At 32.2% G+C, this 15,307-nt stretch overlaps 2 protein-coding genes across 2 annotated transcripts; one reads left to right on the forward strand and one right to left on the reverse strand.

The window, feature by feature from the left end:
* Positions 1-227: 227 nt before the first annotated feature.
* On the forward strand, positions 228-3,574 carry LOC132187186 (protein cornichon homolog 4). Its single transcript, XM_088517485.1, has 4 exons — positions 228-319; positions 938-1,119; positions 3,254-3,376; positions 3,484-3,574. The coding sequence occupies exons 1-4, from the start codon at positions 248-250 to the stop codon at positions 3,518-3,520; spliced, it is 414 nt and encodes a 137-aa protein (XP_088373611.1). The 5' UTR covers positions 228-247; the 3' UTR covers positions 3,521-3,574.
* Positions 3,575-13,580: 10,006 nt separating this feature from the next.
* On the reverse strand, positions 13,581-14,162 carry LOC148585075 (uncharacterized). The gene has a single exon (XM_088517690.1). It carries the CDS (start codon positions 14,160-14,162, stop codon positions 13,581-13,583), a length of 582 nt encoding a protein of 193 aa, XP_088373816.1.
* Between the last annotated feature and the right edge of the window lie 1,145 nt (positions 14,163-15,307).

Below are 15,307 nucleotides of genomic sequence, written 5' to 3' on the forward strand. Positions count from 1 at the left end.
CGTCGTGACCTATAAGTGGGCCGTAATGGATAAATCAGCCCAATTATTATAGGCCCACTGTGAGGATTGGATCAGGCAAGTTTCTGTTCCCTTTCCAAAAGTAGAAATACTGTATAAAACACATGCTCCCCTCCTGGACAGTAGAAAGTTGAAAGTTTTCCACCAGTGCAGTGAAATCAAAACGTGAGCAAAACAAAAACACAGAAATCGAGAACACACGCAGAGAGAGAGAGAGAGTAGAAGGGCCATGGCTGCCCTGTGGTTCTGGCTCTTGTCCTTCTTCTTCATTGTAGGTCTGCTATGCACCCTCGGTTTCCAGGTGTTTGATTCCTCAACCCAATCAGATTTTCTTCTGTTTTTTGTTATTCTATTTTGAACTTTTAATCTTTGATGTATTCGCAATTGGTAAATACTTCTGTGACTATACTCATCGCTAGCAATGCTGGATTCACAATTCAGTACCTTTTTTAATTCCATTTCTCTTCTGGTTCTGATTTTCGAACACCTCTTTTGAAAATCAAAAATTTTGCTTTCAAATTACTGAGTGTGTTAGAGAAGCATTTTTATGGCTGTGAAATAAACAAAAATTTGGGTATTTCATAAAATTGTTGGAAAACAAGGAAAATCTTTGAGGGAAATGAAATTTTTATGCAGAAGAACTCTAACAATTTTGGCATTATTGCATCTGGTTAATTTCGGATTTGCCTACAGAAGTGTCATTTTACCATCTATGATCATGTGAGAGGGTTTTTGATCTTGGCCTAAAGAAAAAGAAATTATTTGGTGTAAAACGATGATAATCAAATTATTACAAAAACATAGTTCAAGTAGCAAGAGCTTTAAAGTCAACGACTGGGCTGATGTATTGCCGTGCTTTGTTTAGTGTTCTTTGAAAACTTTAAGAAGATTAAGATTAAGCTTTGAAGATCTTTTGCAGCTTATGTGCTTGGTGGACCTAGAGTTTGACTATGTCAATCCATATGATTCAGCATCTCGGATAAACATGGTTATTGTGCCAGAGTTTGTAGCTCAAGGAGTCTTATGCTTCTTCTATCTTCTAACGGGAAATTGGCTTATGTTTTTGTTCTCTCTCCCGTACCTCTGTTATAATGTGAGATTGTAAGTTCTCTTCTCACCCTCCTCGGCAACAAATTGTGAATGAATTTCATATAATCTGTCTCCTCTTTCGAAGACACCAACATGATTGTGTTATGCACTTTAAAAGTTACTTTCATGTGATTTAATACCATGATGTGAGTAATACTTTGAAAAAGGGTCTTCCGTGTTAACTATTTGCAACTGTAAGTGTGGCATATAAATTTCATCATCTAATTACAGATGGGGGGACGTTATGGGAAATTAGTTATTGCATTCAGATGAATTCATCCTTCTGGTTTGTCATATCATGGCAGATCCTTTTACTTTGCAAGAAGCAAATATAGATAAAATAAGGGTACAATTCACAGTCATTTATCCACATGAGTTATCAACGACTGTCATTTCAATGAAGATTGATAACTTTTTGGATATGTTCGATCTCTATTGAGATATCAGATAAGTATGATCCTTCATTGTTAATTGTCAATAGAGTGAGTGGATGTTACAATGATCGTCCCCAAGGTTTAGTGTCCTGTAATGACATTGTCCCTAGGTTGGATAAGCCATGAAGATGTCCCATTCTTGTTAGTGATCGCCTTGACACTGACCTATTTGCTGATTGCATGCTAAATAGTACATTTTTCATATTCCAAGCATTCCCTTAAGAACTGAAATGGAAATAGAAAGTGTCAATTTCCAATTTGGGTTTTAAAAAGTTTCTTTAAAAAGGTATAATTTTCTGGATCCCTTCCAAAGGCCGAACATTGAAACTTTTAAAAGGTATGATTTTCCAGATCCCTTCCAAAAGCGAGACATTCAATGTTAGATATTTTTATAATGCGTTTAGCCCCTAGCTGATCTTGCTTACCCTTGTAAGAGCATTTGGAGGAACAAGGCCCCCTCAAGAGTGACTTTGTTTTATTTGGCAGCAGCACTAGGGAAGACCCTGACTTTGGATAACTTAAGGAAACAACATGTCATAGTGATGGATTAGTGTTACATGTGCAAGAGAGTAAAGAATCCATTGATCATCTTTTGCAACATTGCAAAGTAGCTAGAGATTTGTGGATTTCGGTTTTCCGCCTTTTCAGGATAGAATGGGTCATGCCCCAACAGGTGGTGCAGTTATTGGCTAGTTTGAGAGGCCATTCTAGTAACCATTTCATTATAGAAGTATGAAGGATGATTCCCCTACGCTTGATGTGGTGTATTTAGAGAGAATGCAACGCCCGAAATTTTAAAGATTGTAGAGAATGGTAGTAGAGTTAAAAGTTATATTGTTCAAAACGTTCTATGGGTGGATGGCTGCATTCAATAGTTCTCATTTTTCTAATTTTCCTGATTTTCTAGATTTGTGTTCTTTTTCTTCTTCTCCCTAATTGGGTGTCTCTCTTATATACTCCATGTGCATTTGGGTTGTACCTTTCTGCACTTTCTAATAAAATTGAATTATTATTATTATTATTATTTTGATAAGTAATAAAATTGAATTACTTATAAAAAAACATAAAGGTATAATTTTCATTGAGAAATGGTGTGATCAGAATATAGCTTTACCTTTTACTGCTGTTTGCCCTTCTGCTATGACCAAAGAGGTTTTTGTATATTCCAGTTGAAGGGGGAAGGTCATTGTGAAATCCCAGGGGTTGTTGTAGTCCTACTCAAAATTTAATAATATTCAGCATGATCTATTTACAATATATATATGGTCATCCAAGATTAGAACTCAAGAAGTAGTTTCTTTTTTGGTGTGTGTAGATCACATCAATCAAAGCATGAAACTTGAATCGTGCAGTAGTTCTATTATTGTCATGACACACATTCCTTGATTTATAGCTTTTAACTTACAACTTAAAACCAACTAAGGATGACTTTCAATGCCTTTCCTAAATGTCAGAAATATGCACAACAATTGTTCTTTTTTTCTTTTTATCCCAAACTATTGATTCAAGTTTTACAAAGTTATGCATTTGATGAATATCAGTGGGTCATCTTTCCCACTCACAAGACCAATTGAACTTTATTTGGCATGGCCAAGCACTTGCACACATACATGCATTTTCAGATTTCACATAATTTAGCAAGTTTTTGTTAATTCATAATCCAACCCCAGCTCAATAAATGCATCTGAGATGATTTGTAATCCTTTAATCAGGTACATTCGGCGACAACACTTGGTTGATGTAACTGAGATCTATAACCAGTTGAGATGGGAGAAAAAGCGGCGGTTCTTTAAGATCGCCTATCTTCTTATCCTATTCTTCCTCTCTCTATTCTGGTATTTTGATAATATAGCTGTTATTATACTTTTGGTAATTGCTGTTGATACTTTTAGAGCAACTTTGGTGAAATTGTGTGTTCCCTTCAATGTAAAATCTCTCTTAGGTTGCTTTGGAGTGTTACAGATGAACATGATGACTAATCAAGAATTGCTGCTCCTGACGAGCTTGCGCTGTAAGTAGTTTATGGTACTTGGACTTTAAAATAACATGATGAACATTCACTTTTTTTTTTTCCTCTTTTTTAAGTTTTCATTCTCCTTTGCGGCTATGCTCTGTTCTGGTCGATGCTGATAGAGAATGATGAGGAAGAAATCTATGCATGTATATGATTTTTTCAGTGAATGTTGGGACAAAAAGCTGGGTCCTATTGAATTGTTAGTATAGATTCAATCTTCAATGATTGTATTATTATCGATAATTGTATTATTATGTTCTTTCACTTTTTCTGTCCAGGCATTCTTCCTTTTTTTCCTTTTGTTTTTAAATTGTTTGGTTTTTATTTGTTATTTATTATTATTTTTTTTTTGTTTTGACAATTGTCCATAATAGTGGCCCTTAATTAATGAAATTTTAAATGTAGATTATAATTTGACAAAGGCACGGAAGAATTTTCTATCTAATATTTTGTGAAGGCGTATTGCACAATTATTTTTAAATATTTTTTATATATAAATTTAATATATTAACCATTAAATTTTTTTTTTTTTTTTAATAAATATTAGCCATTAAATTTGTAGACTCACGTGGATTTTACACAAATTCAATGATAAATTCATTTATTCACAATGAAAATATATAGTTAAAAGATAGTGAAAAACTAATAAAATTTTATTATTTCTCTATTTTGATTTTTGTGGGAAGTCTGTTAGTTGTCATTTCTTCATTACATCCGTAATTAGAAGTTTGTGGACGGAGTAACATTTCGGATTTTTTTTTTTTATTTAAAAAAAATGCGAAAATAATTCCATTTACGTTGGAGAAAAAAAATAAAAAATAAAAAAATTATAAAACAGATTGAAACTTGGAGATAAACCCCTCCTCCCTTCAAATTCCCCACAAAGGAGTGCTAGGGAAATAATGTTAAATGTTATTTCATATTTTTTAACCTCCCTCTAAAATTGATCAGGCTATAAAATTACAATTGAATTTGTGATAAATCATTATTGTATTTAAATCCAATAAAGAGAATAACAGAAGAAATAGAAAATGGAGATAAGAGAATTTATGGGTAATTTGGTATTAGATTCTTACATCCGCCACTAGAAAAAGCTCAATAGGAATACTTTTTTTTTTTTGCTCTTAATTGCTTGATAATATTTCCATTACAAAATTACTCATATTTATGAGATGTGCTACATGTACATCTCTTAGACATATGTGGTCCACCTCTTTTGAAAATCAACTATTGGTCCCACAAATCTAAATGTTGATTTGCAGTAAAAATTGTACAGAGATGGACAACAAATATAAAAATAAAAATAAATAAAGTATTTCTTCATATTTATAGGAGAATTGGGATAGGTAAAAATAAAATAACTAGAGAAATGTTTGGTTTTCATTTTTTGCTTATTTCTTGTCCAAGAGATGGGTAAATTTTACAATTCAATGGTGAATTTTTGTTAATTTGGGTTTTTTTTTTTTTTTTTTTTTTTTTTTTTTTTAAGATGAACAAGAAATGAGTACAAAAATGATACCAAAAACACCGATCAAATAACTATGATAATCAAATAATAATAATAATAATAATAATCAATTCCAATAAACAAATCTCGATTTATGATAAATAATTTTTATCCTTCTAATGTATTCTACCACTCCTAATGTTAGTTTTTTTTTTTTTAATTTTTTTTTTTTAGTTTATAAGTACTTTCATTCATTCGAAATAAATTACAACAAAAATTAAAAATAGAAAGCAAATAAAAGCTAAACTAAAAAGCCCAATCCAGACATCCTAAATGTTAGTTAGTTTGGTGTCTTTGACTTTGAGGAAGTTAATATCTACATACAATGGTAGATAGTCTTATACAAACAAACATGTATAGGTCTAGATGCATTTATAGATACATGAATATGAGGGAAAGGAAGTTAATTTAATGGAAAAAACTAACAAGACAACGACATCAGAAAACAAGTGGACAACATGTATTAGTAGAAAGTACGTGTAATTCAAGACATGAGCCGAGAAGAAAGCACAAAGATGAGCAAATCCTTATAGTACGATAGCAGCGAATGATTGTGAATAGCAGATAATTGCGGTTAATATTCATCTATATGCATGTATAGTTATATTCAAAAGTAACTAATTAAAAACCAAAATATATGTTTTAGATAATAAGAAAAAGACAAGCTGTTGGATGTGATTTTTGCCTTATATTAGCTAAATATACACAATATAAAGGTTTTAGAACATCTATCGAAGATCTCGATGCTCTCACAAAAGGCTTACTCCTAAATGATTGTGTGAGAGGAAAGACATAAGTTAGAGTTTTCACGGACACAATACTAGGAGGATGAGACTCATTTTCATTAATCCCGACTCATGAGTGAGGCTAGAACTAAGCTATAGCTCGAACAATCTTGAAAGAACACACATGTGGTTTACCCTGCATTGCAGATTTGTCTAGGTCCCTTTCTAGCTAATTGGATGCTCAATGAATAATGTACTACTATGTAAATCTTAAGTACCAACTTCTTGAGTTCTTATGGCTACCTTTAGTCTATTTAAAAAAAAAAAAAAAAAAAAAAAAAGAATAATAATAATTAGGAAAACATGATTTGCTAATAGTCAAGCACATGTTGGAAACTAGTTTAAAATGAATGCTTTAGATTTTTCAAGCGTACAACAACATTAACAAACAAATCAAATAGCCATACATTGAGTATGTCATTAATTTTTTTGGGCTTTTTCATGTTTAAACGGGAGTCAAGCATGGTTATTGACTTTTTGAAGATATCACCGTCCTAACGTGATTGACAAGTTTCAAAGTAGGGTGTTGAAGAGACTTGCATTGCATGGTTCTCATCAAGTCAAGTCACTCATGTAGAGGCATTTCTTTAGTTACTAAGAGCATCTTCAGTAGTGTAGTTAAAAGAGAGATATTAGCTAAATTTAGCTATTTTTGTCCTTTTTTTTGCTCCAACAGAATAGTTTCATATTAATTATTATACCTTAACTACTACAGTGAATAGCTTCATATTGTTATTCACTGTAGCACACTAGATTGTTAAATATAATATTATTTCCACATTATTTTCTCTCTCTCCCTCAATGTTTCTCTCTCTTCTTTCCCTCCCTCAATGTTTCTCTCTCTTCTCTCTTCTCTCTTCATGAATTTATGATACAAATTTAAGTCTTTTGAATCAGTAAAAACTCTTCAAAAAATTGAATAGCATGCATATAATTGACAAACTAAAAATGGAAAAAAATAAAAATAACACACAGGTATGCTGCTTGAATCAATTCTATTGCAATTTACAAGATGATGCAAAAGCGGTCGCAAATTTTTTTAAAAAAAAAAATTAAAAAATAATATTTAATAAAATAAATAATCTATTGGAGTTGATATTAAAAAATGAGTAAGTAAAATAGAGAATTGTGCTTTTTGACTAGGTAGAATATCTCTTACTGCTGGAGATGCTCTAAGCTATCATTTGGTTTTGTTTCTATGGCTATGGTTCAACTTTCCTTAAACGAATGTTTGGATCTTTGACACATTTGATTTGATTCCGATAAATTGTCTGGATGTCTATAATTGGAAAAAATTGTGTTTGGTTTGATTGAGGAACTCACACGTGAAGAGGAGTTAGACTAATATGGAAGACACTTATACATGAGGAATATGAGATTTGTTGTAAGTGTTGAGTTTCACATTGAGAAAAATAAAATAAAATTAAAAAAATGAGTAGATAATATACATGAGCAGACCTACACCATTAGCTTAGGTTTCTGGGTAGGGGTGATCATGCGGTTGCGGTTAGCAATTAGTGGCCAAAACTGCTAACCGCAACCACTTAAACGGTCAGTACATTTTACCAACCACTAAGCGGTTAAGCCTGGTTAGCTGTTAACCGCATCCGGTTAACTGCTTTTTTTACTAACCACTTTTTTGGGCTTATTTTGGGCTCACTTTAAATTTTTTTTCCACTTTTTTTTTTTTTTCCTTTTCAGTTTCTTTTTTCTTTTTTTGCCTTTTGGTCCAATTTTCCGTTTTGGGCTTATTTTGCCCTTTTATGTGCCTTTTTGGCATCAAAATATGCATTATTTAACAAGCATGTAGGTTGCGATATACTACATTGGGCTTGCTCCAAAATGAGACCATATTAAAAAAAAAAAGAAAAAAAATGTAAAGGGTATCTAAAAAAACCCAAATGCTATCGGTATCAACCAAAAAAAAAAAAAAAGAACATAGTTATATGAAAATCATCAGGATGATCAAATTCCTAACCCAAAGTAATACAAATATGAAAATCAAAGAAAACCCAGTTACTAAAAAGCTTTTAATATATATTAAAAAAACGGTTAGCGGTTTTCAAAAACTCACTAATGGTTAGCGATTTTTACTAACAGCTTTTAAAAGCAATTACTAACGATTACAAAGCGATTACTAAAACCGCATGAACACCCCTACTTTTGGGTTAAAATTATTTTTCAAACATGTATATTAATGTGATTTTGGTGGATAATGCCAACTACCCCTGTTGATGATCATGAAGAATCATTCTATAAGCACTGCAATTGGCCCCAACATTATCAGGGCTAAAATTACAATTCTCACTATTTATAAGACTCTATAAGGTTATTTACTCTTCGAAATCGTAATATATAAATAATTATCCACGGGTCTATTTATACAACTCTTTCACATTTATTGAGTCCTAATGTACAGTCCTTATCAATACCTTCAAAAAAACAAAAAAATTTTAAAAAAAAAGTCCTTATCAAGACTTTGATGAAACATGAGATGGGACTTTATAAATTGTCGTGAGACTTTTATAAATTGTCGGTTTTTGTTTCTTAAGTATTCTATGCAATGGTCATCACCTAATATTAATTGGGAGTACGTTTGTGTTCACACGTGAAGATGAATGTTAGAATATAAATAAAAGAGTCATATTATACATCATTTTCAAATAAAATAGTCATATTACACATCATTCTCCCAGCCGCCATCTAGCTTCCAACCATTACTTTCGTAAATCTAGGAATCTACAATTGGATATGTAGGACCCATAATCCAATAGTGAATTCACTCGTCCACGGAGATAGGTGAAATATGGGATTGAAAATTATTTTCATCATTTATTTAAATTAAATAATTAAATTCATACATTCTTATCGGCTTAAGCTTTTGAGATACAAGGTCATTTAAATATTGAATAAGAATAAAATTCTTGTTTGATATGCATGGTAAATCGGATGCATGTCATTAACCCTAATTAGGGTAAAAATATGTGACGAGAAGACTATAAAGATTTTCTATATAACGGTTTGGTCCCTCTTTCTCTCCACACATTATTATTAGAAATCTCTATCTTAGGTTTTTAATGGACCTAAGATATGACATTTTGCACAAGAATTTTTCCCAAGATGTTAAGTGCCTTATGAGTTTAAGGCATACATGTGTCTTTCCTTATAATAATGCCATGACAATGTGATTGTATTAATTTTATAGATCATTATGATCCTGGAAAAATTGTTGAAAAATAAAACATGATTACGGGACTGCTACGTACACAACGGTCATATAATTAACTGAGATGTTATAGTAGTAAAAATCAACTCTTTTATATTAATTTTTATTGTGACATCATCAAATTATATAACAGTCTCATACATAACATAGCTCTAAAAATAGGAAAAATATGCCTTTTCATCAAGTTAATTCAAAACCTTACAAAAAGGAAGCTAAAAAATATGCCTTTTCATAGGCTACAATTATACGAAACCCCTACTCTAGTACTAATTTTATTCGATCAAAAATACCTTAAAACTAGCCATGCCATGCCATCATGTTGTCTTTATGCATGCTAGTCGCTAGAGCTGGATACCACCTCTGCCATTGAAAGAAGCTCTCTCCTTAATTTGCTTATAGTTCATGGCTATGAATCCCTCAATTCTCCTCTCCAAATCCTTCATTTCCTGTTCATCTTCACTATCATCATCATCATCATCATCATTGTCTTCGTCATAGCCATCATAACCATGAAATTCATCATCATCATCACCATCCTCCTCAGAATTATTACTGTACGCATCATAATCCAAAGAAATGAACCAATCAAAATCTTCTACGGATGGCTTAACAGTAGTAGTACTACTCCCATGATAGATTACCATGATCACCACGATAATGTTAAACATGAAAAACAGTGCCACGTGGTGAGACCTTTTCACGACAATAAACTCGTATGTAGAAAGAAAAATGTCGTGCAGTTTGGAGACTGATAAGAGAATCACGAGGATCAGAAGCATCGTTGGGCGTAAAAGAAGTAGAGGTACGGAAGCTATGATCTCCATGCAAAAACCCAACTCTGTTTTTCTCTACATATTATTCCTCCACTTAAATACAGCCCTGTTGAGAAGATTCAGGGACTGGGAAATTTTCTTAGAAGTTAGAAACTTCAAATGAAATATATTGTCCCAGTCAACGAACAACCTTAAATACTTTTAGCAGGATCCTTTGACGGGGTACACGCGCGTGTAAATATAGAACATTCTGTTTTAATACATGACATAAGGCAAACTTTGGTAATTTTTTTGGAGTATTGATAGGGGTATTATAATTTTTACTATCTTTTTAAAACATTGACATGAATACTTACCATGTCAGTAACAACCAATTAAATTTTATTGCTTAATTTTTTTTTTTACAAAGGTTTTGTACTTTGAATTGCTTGTAAACTGTTATCTTTTATATATAGTGGATTGACTTGCTAGGTCTGTCTACATGCCTGAGTGTTTTACGTTTAAAAAGTTCTTCAAATAGTTTCACTTTGTAACCAAAATCATGTGTAATGTCTATATGCTTTATGTGATTTTGGTTATTTGATGTGTAGTGAATTATTTATTGCATGTGTTGTATAATTTTGTGAATTGGTTATAATTTGTGTCAAACATTAGGTGTTCTTTGGGGTCTAAACTGAGCTTTTCAAATGGTATTAGATTGAGGTTCACTCCATTTGGATTAACCTCTTGCGTGTGATCTTTTGTGTTTTGAGCGTTTTGTGTATTTTTGTTATTTGCTAATATTTTTGTTTTGAAAAGAGAAAACAAAAAAGGTGAACAAAGGGCTATTTGATGTTGTTTAATTAGACTAATCTAGCTTCAATAATGGTAATTTTTTCTTTTTTTCTTTTTTGGAAACTAGCTCCAATGGTAATTAAGCTAAGCAACTCATGATTACTTAATAAATCTTAAAGAACCATGATTTGAGACAAACTTTTATGGCTTGATCCCTTCCTTGATTGTATGCAGCAAGTGGCACTATTTGATTATTCTCAGACGTGAATGCCAAAGTCCCCATTTCAACCACATCTCATTTGGATTCCTGATCATGCTCAAATTAATGTACGTGAATTTGTGTAAAGGTTTGATAACGACACAACGAGAGAGGAGAGACAAAGATTAGCAAATCATTCCAATAAAAAAACAGAAAGGTCAAAGTCAACAATAATTAGTCAAAAACCATTATAGGGGTTGTTGGATTTAGTCCTATGTGGTCCAGTGAGAAGGACGACATGAGTTAGAGCTTCCACAGACATAAATGTTAAAGAGGACGAGACTCATGTCTATTAATCCGTACGCTATGTGTTATCTTTTTGGTGGCGCTAAAACTTCATTGCCTAAATGGTAATTTAGCTTAGAAACTCATTGCTTCATACAATCTTTAAGGATTATATGATTTGAGACAAGACTTTTATGGCTTAATATTGTCTCTTCCTTTTTCTTGTTTTTTTTTTTTTTTTTATTCAGGGGATAAGAGTTACGGGAACAAACACAAATGAAACAGGATAAGCTCTTCATCAACAAAACCTAAACGGAAAAAACAATACAAAATTGATAATAAAAACAAATAGTAAACAATAAAACCAAAAAGAATTTGAATTTTTCTAAAGACGGCACGAAGCGGTATACAATGGCAAAACATCTAGAAGTGGCAGGTTTTGAAAATATTCTCAGACGTGAATTTCAAAGGTCACAGGTCAACCACAACTCACAGACACGCGTTGGAATTTGGAAAGTTCTTCCATCCTTCAAGCCTCATTTCTATCTCTATGGGATTTAAAAAAAAAAATTAAATATATATATATTATCAAAGCCGGCCTAGCCATTGATCCCATCTTGGCCAGTAAACTTACAAGAGTGTACGACATAAGTACGTTAGCATGTGTACGTCATACACCCAAATCTTGATGAATTAATTAATTAATTAAAACATATTACTGACCAAGACCCAATTCGCCTGCCATGTGCCATTGACCATTGTAAATAGTCGTTTGCAATTGGTAAAAAAATATAATAATGTCACAAAAAGAGAGGGCTATGTTCAATGAACCGTACCATCAAACTTATTTTTGAAAATTCAAGAAAAAATCAAATTTGGTCTTTCAATTTTTAAGTTTAACAATTAGTTTCAAATAATTCACTTCATTAATTGACTTATGATTTCAAATAGATCCCTTTAATTGGTTAATAGCATGGTGTGCCAAATCAATTAATTAAAGACACGTGACGTTAATTAATTGATTTTTCAAATGTGGCATACCCTTAAGTAAGTAGATATTAAGTTAACGGGGGATCACTTGTTTGAAATAAAAAAAAAAACATAAAGATCTAATTGTCGAAATTAAAAACCCAAGAATTTAATTGAAATCACATAAAAACCTTTTGACTAAATTTATTTTTTCCCAAAGAAATATCTTTATATTATTACACTTAGGAAGATTGAATTTGTGATAGAATTATATATGATGGTGTCAAAAGTATCTTACTAGTAATAAAGAGCCCCTATGAATATAGTATATAGTATACACCTTCATGGAATAAACCATAAAGTTTGGTTAAGTTAAGTAGTAGACTTTGTACAAAACTCTTTCTTTCAAGCCAATTAACAGATGCTGATGTCATTACCATGAACACTTGCTGACTTGGCAGTTTTGACTAGTCCCCGAAACTTCCTTGTCATTAGACTCTATAATAATTCTTTAATTTCAAAAGATTCTTCCTTTTACCCCATACCCCAATTAATGGATGCTAGCATCATTTGTATGCCAACTTGGCAGTTGATGATCTGTAGCTTTGTTTTTTTTTTTTTTGGCCTTGTTGTGAAAGATCTTACCCCATCTTAGATTTTAGGTTCTGTTTGTTTGGACGTATTTTCGAAAAATGATTTTAGTTTAAAATAAAATCAATAACCACAACGACAATGGCCAATGACCTCCTATAGCGGCCTCGGGTTTCTTGCAACTTCCAGCAACCTCCGACGGTAATGGTGAAGAATGAACTATGAGAAAGAGAAGCTTGAACTTAAAAAATGTTTTGCGATTTTAAAAAAGAGAAGCAATTTTTAGGGGATTAAAGAAGATTTTCTTGGTCAACAAAAAATGTTTTTGATTTGATCATGATTTTCGGTCGTGCCAAACATTAAAAAATAGGGAAAATACTTTTGTGAAAACATTTTACGTTCAAACACACGGAGCCTAATATGAGAATAAATTTCTTAATTTATAAGATAAAGTCATAGCGACTCACACCAAACTTTATGTGAGATTTGAGATTATCTCTTCTTTCTTTTATATATTTATTTTTTGACCATTATTCTTTCACTCTCTCTCTATATATATATAATGCACTCATTAAGAAAGCCAAAAACCCGATGTAATTACTGCATATATAGGGTTATGCACCCTTGTAAATCATTCAACAGTAATTATTCATTGATCCATTTAATTTACAATACATGCTAATTAAGCAGTTGAGTCCCAACAGTCCCAAAAAAAAAAAAAGTACAGAACCAGCAAGACTTTGATCAAACGCAGCCTCCCCTCCCCAAATATAAAATAAAAACTTAATTATTTGGGGGAGGAAATATCAAACAAACCAAAAAAAAAAAAAAAAAAAAAAAAAAAGAAAAGAAAATTACAATTTAAGCTTGCACTTTTTCCCTAATTACATGAAGAACCTCGGCTGTTGGGAGCTAGCTAGCTAGAGCTGCTGGGCACCATGCAAAGAAGCCTCTCATAAACCATCTCCTCTCTCCTTTGCTTATAGTTCATGGCTATGAATTCCTCAATTCTCCTCTCCAAATCCTTGTCTGGCTGATGATGATCATCATATTCACTATCACTATCATCATCATCATCATCGCCACCATCATCATCATTGTCTTCTTCATAGCCATCATAACCATGATATCCATCATCATCACCATCCTCAACATCACTGCTGTAGTAGTAATAATACTCTCCACACGTTGCTTCATCTTTTGCACCATCCTCGCCTGCTTCTTCGTAGACTAAAAAACGACGGAAAGAAGAAGGGAACCAATCAGAATCTTCCGCCGAAGGCTTGGCGCTACTCCCGCGGAAGATTGTGATGATGATAACGTTAAACATGAGAAACACAGCCACCCGACAAGACCCTTTCACAACGACATACTCGTACGTGGGAAGAAAAGGGTTGTGCTGTTTTGAGACGACAGAGAGTGAGATGGAAAAGAGAATCACGAGGAGCAGAGGGATGGTTAGGCATAAAAGAAGTACAGAAATGGAAACTGTCTTCATGCCCTTCAAATACGCAACTCTCTCTCTCTCTCTCTCCTGTGAACAGAGACGGTATCCTTCGCCTTACGTATAGCCCTGTTGAGGATATATATATATATATATAGTATTTAACAATTGGGGGGAGTTTTCTGAGAAACTTAACGAAAAGTCTATGAAAGTAAGGCTTATTATTTTATTGTGGTTTAGTTTTTAGAAGACCTTTTGTATAACCTTTGATTTTAACTCATAACTTTTGATTCTCATGCTATTTAATTTTAAATATTAATTTATCTTAAAAGCTTAAAATAAATTTAAGGAGTAACTTCACTTTAGACCCCTAGAATTACCACGCGATTTGACAAGACCTCTCAAACTTTGAAACCTCTCTCGATCAATCTGAACCCTTGAACTTTCGATTGTAGTTAATTTGAATCCTTCCGTCAGATTTTAAACCTTAAAAATGAGACAATGATGTTTATACCCATAACTTTTTCATAAAATTCCAAATTAAAAATAAATAAATAAAAACAAAAATCAGGGATATTTTAGTCTTTTTAGGTATTTTCATTAGAAGTTAATTGTTAAATCTAATTAAGGTGTTCAAATTGACTACAATTGAAAGTTTAGAGGTTCAAATTGAGAAGTTTTGAAGTTTTTGGGACTTATCAAATTACGTGGTAATTCAGAAGTCTAAAATAAAGTTACTTTTAAATTTAATCGTTTAATCAATACTTTAATAATTTAAGACGAGAGAAAAAGAGTATAAATCGTACACGATCCATCAATCCTTCCAAGAAGCACAATAAGGCGCACGAAAAACAAACGATTAGTACTCAACCCGATTTGCAAAATCATTTATGGAGGTTGTAATGAATTTCCATAGTTTAAAACATTATTTCAAGAAGAGAACATATATATATATATATATATTAGAAAATGTTTTTTTAAAAAAGATTGACCAAAAAGTAACAAGTATTCATTAAACAATATATAACATTATTTTTTATACTTGTCACTCTGTAGACGTAAGGCAAAGCTTGGGTGGGAAGGAATTTCTCAGCGTTTTCTGGTGTGTATGGAAAAAAATATATATATCGTGTTTCTCGACAGATAAAGGGACTGTTAATTTGAAGTTCATTACATTACACGGAAACTAATCAAAGATA

Source organism: Corylus avellana, chromosome 6 (assembly GCF_965113065.1).
Source record: "Corylus avellana chromosome 6, dhCorAvel1.hap1.2, whole genome shotgun sequence".
Classification (NCBI taxonomy): Eukaryota; Viridiplantae; Streptophyta; class Magnoliopsida; order Fagales; family Betulaceae; genus Corylus; species Corylus avellana.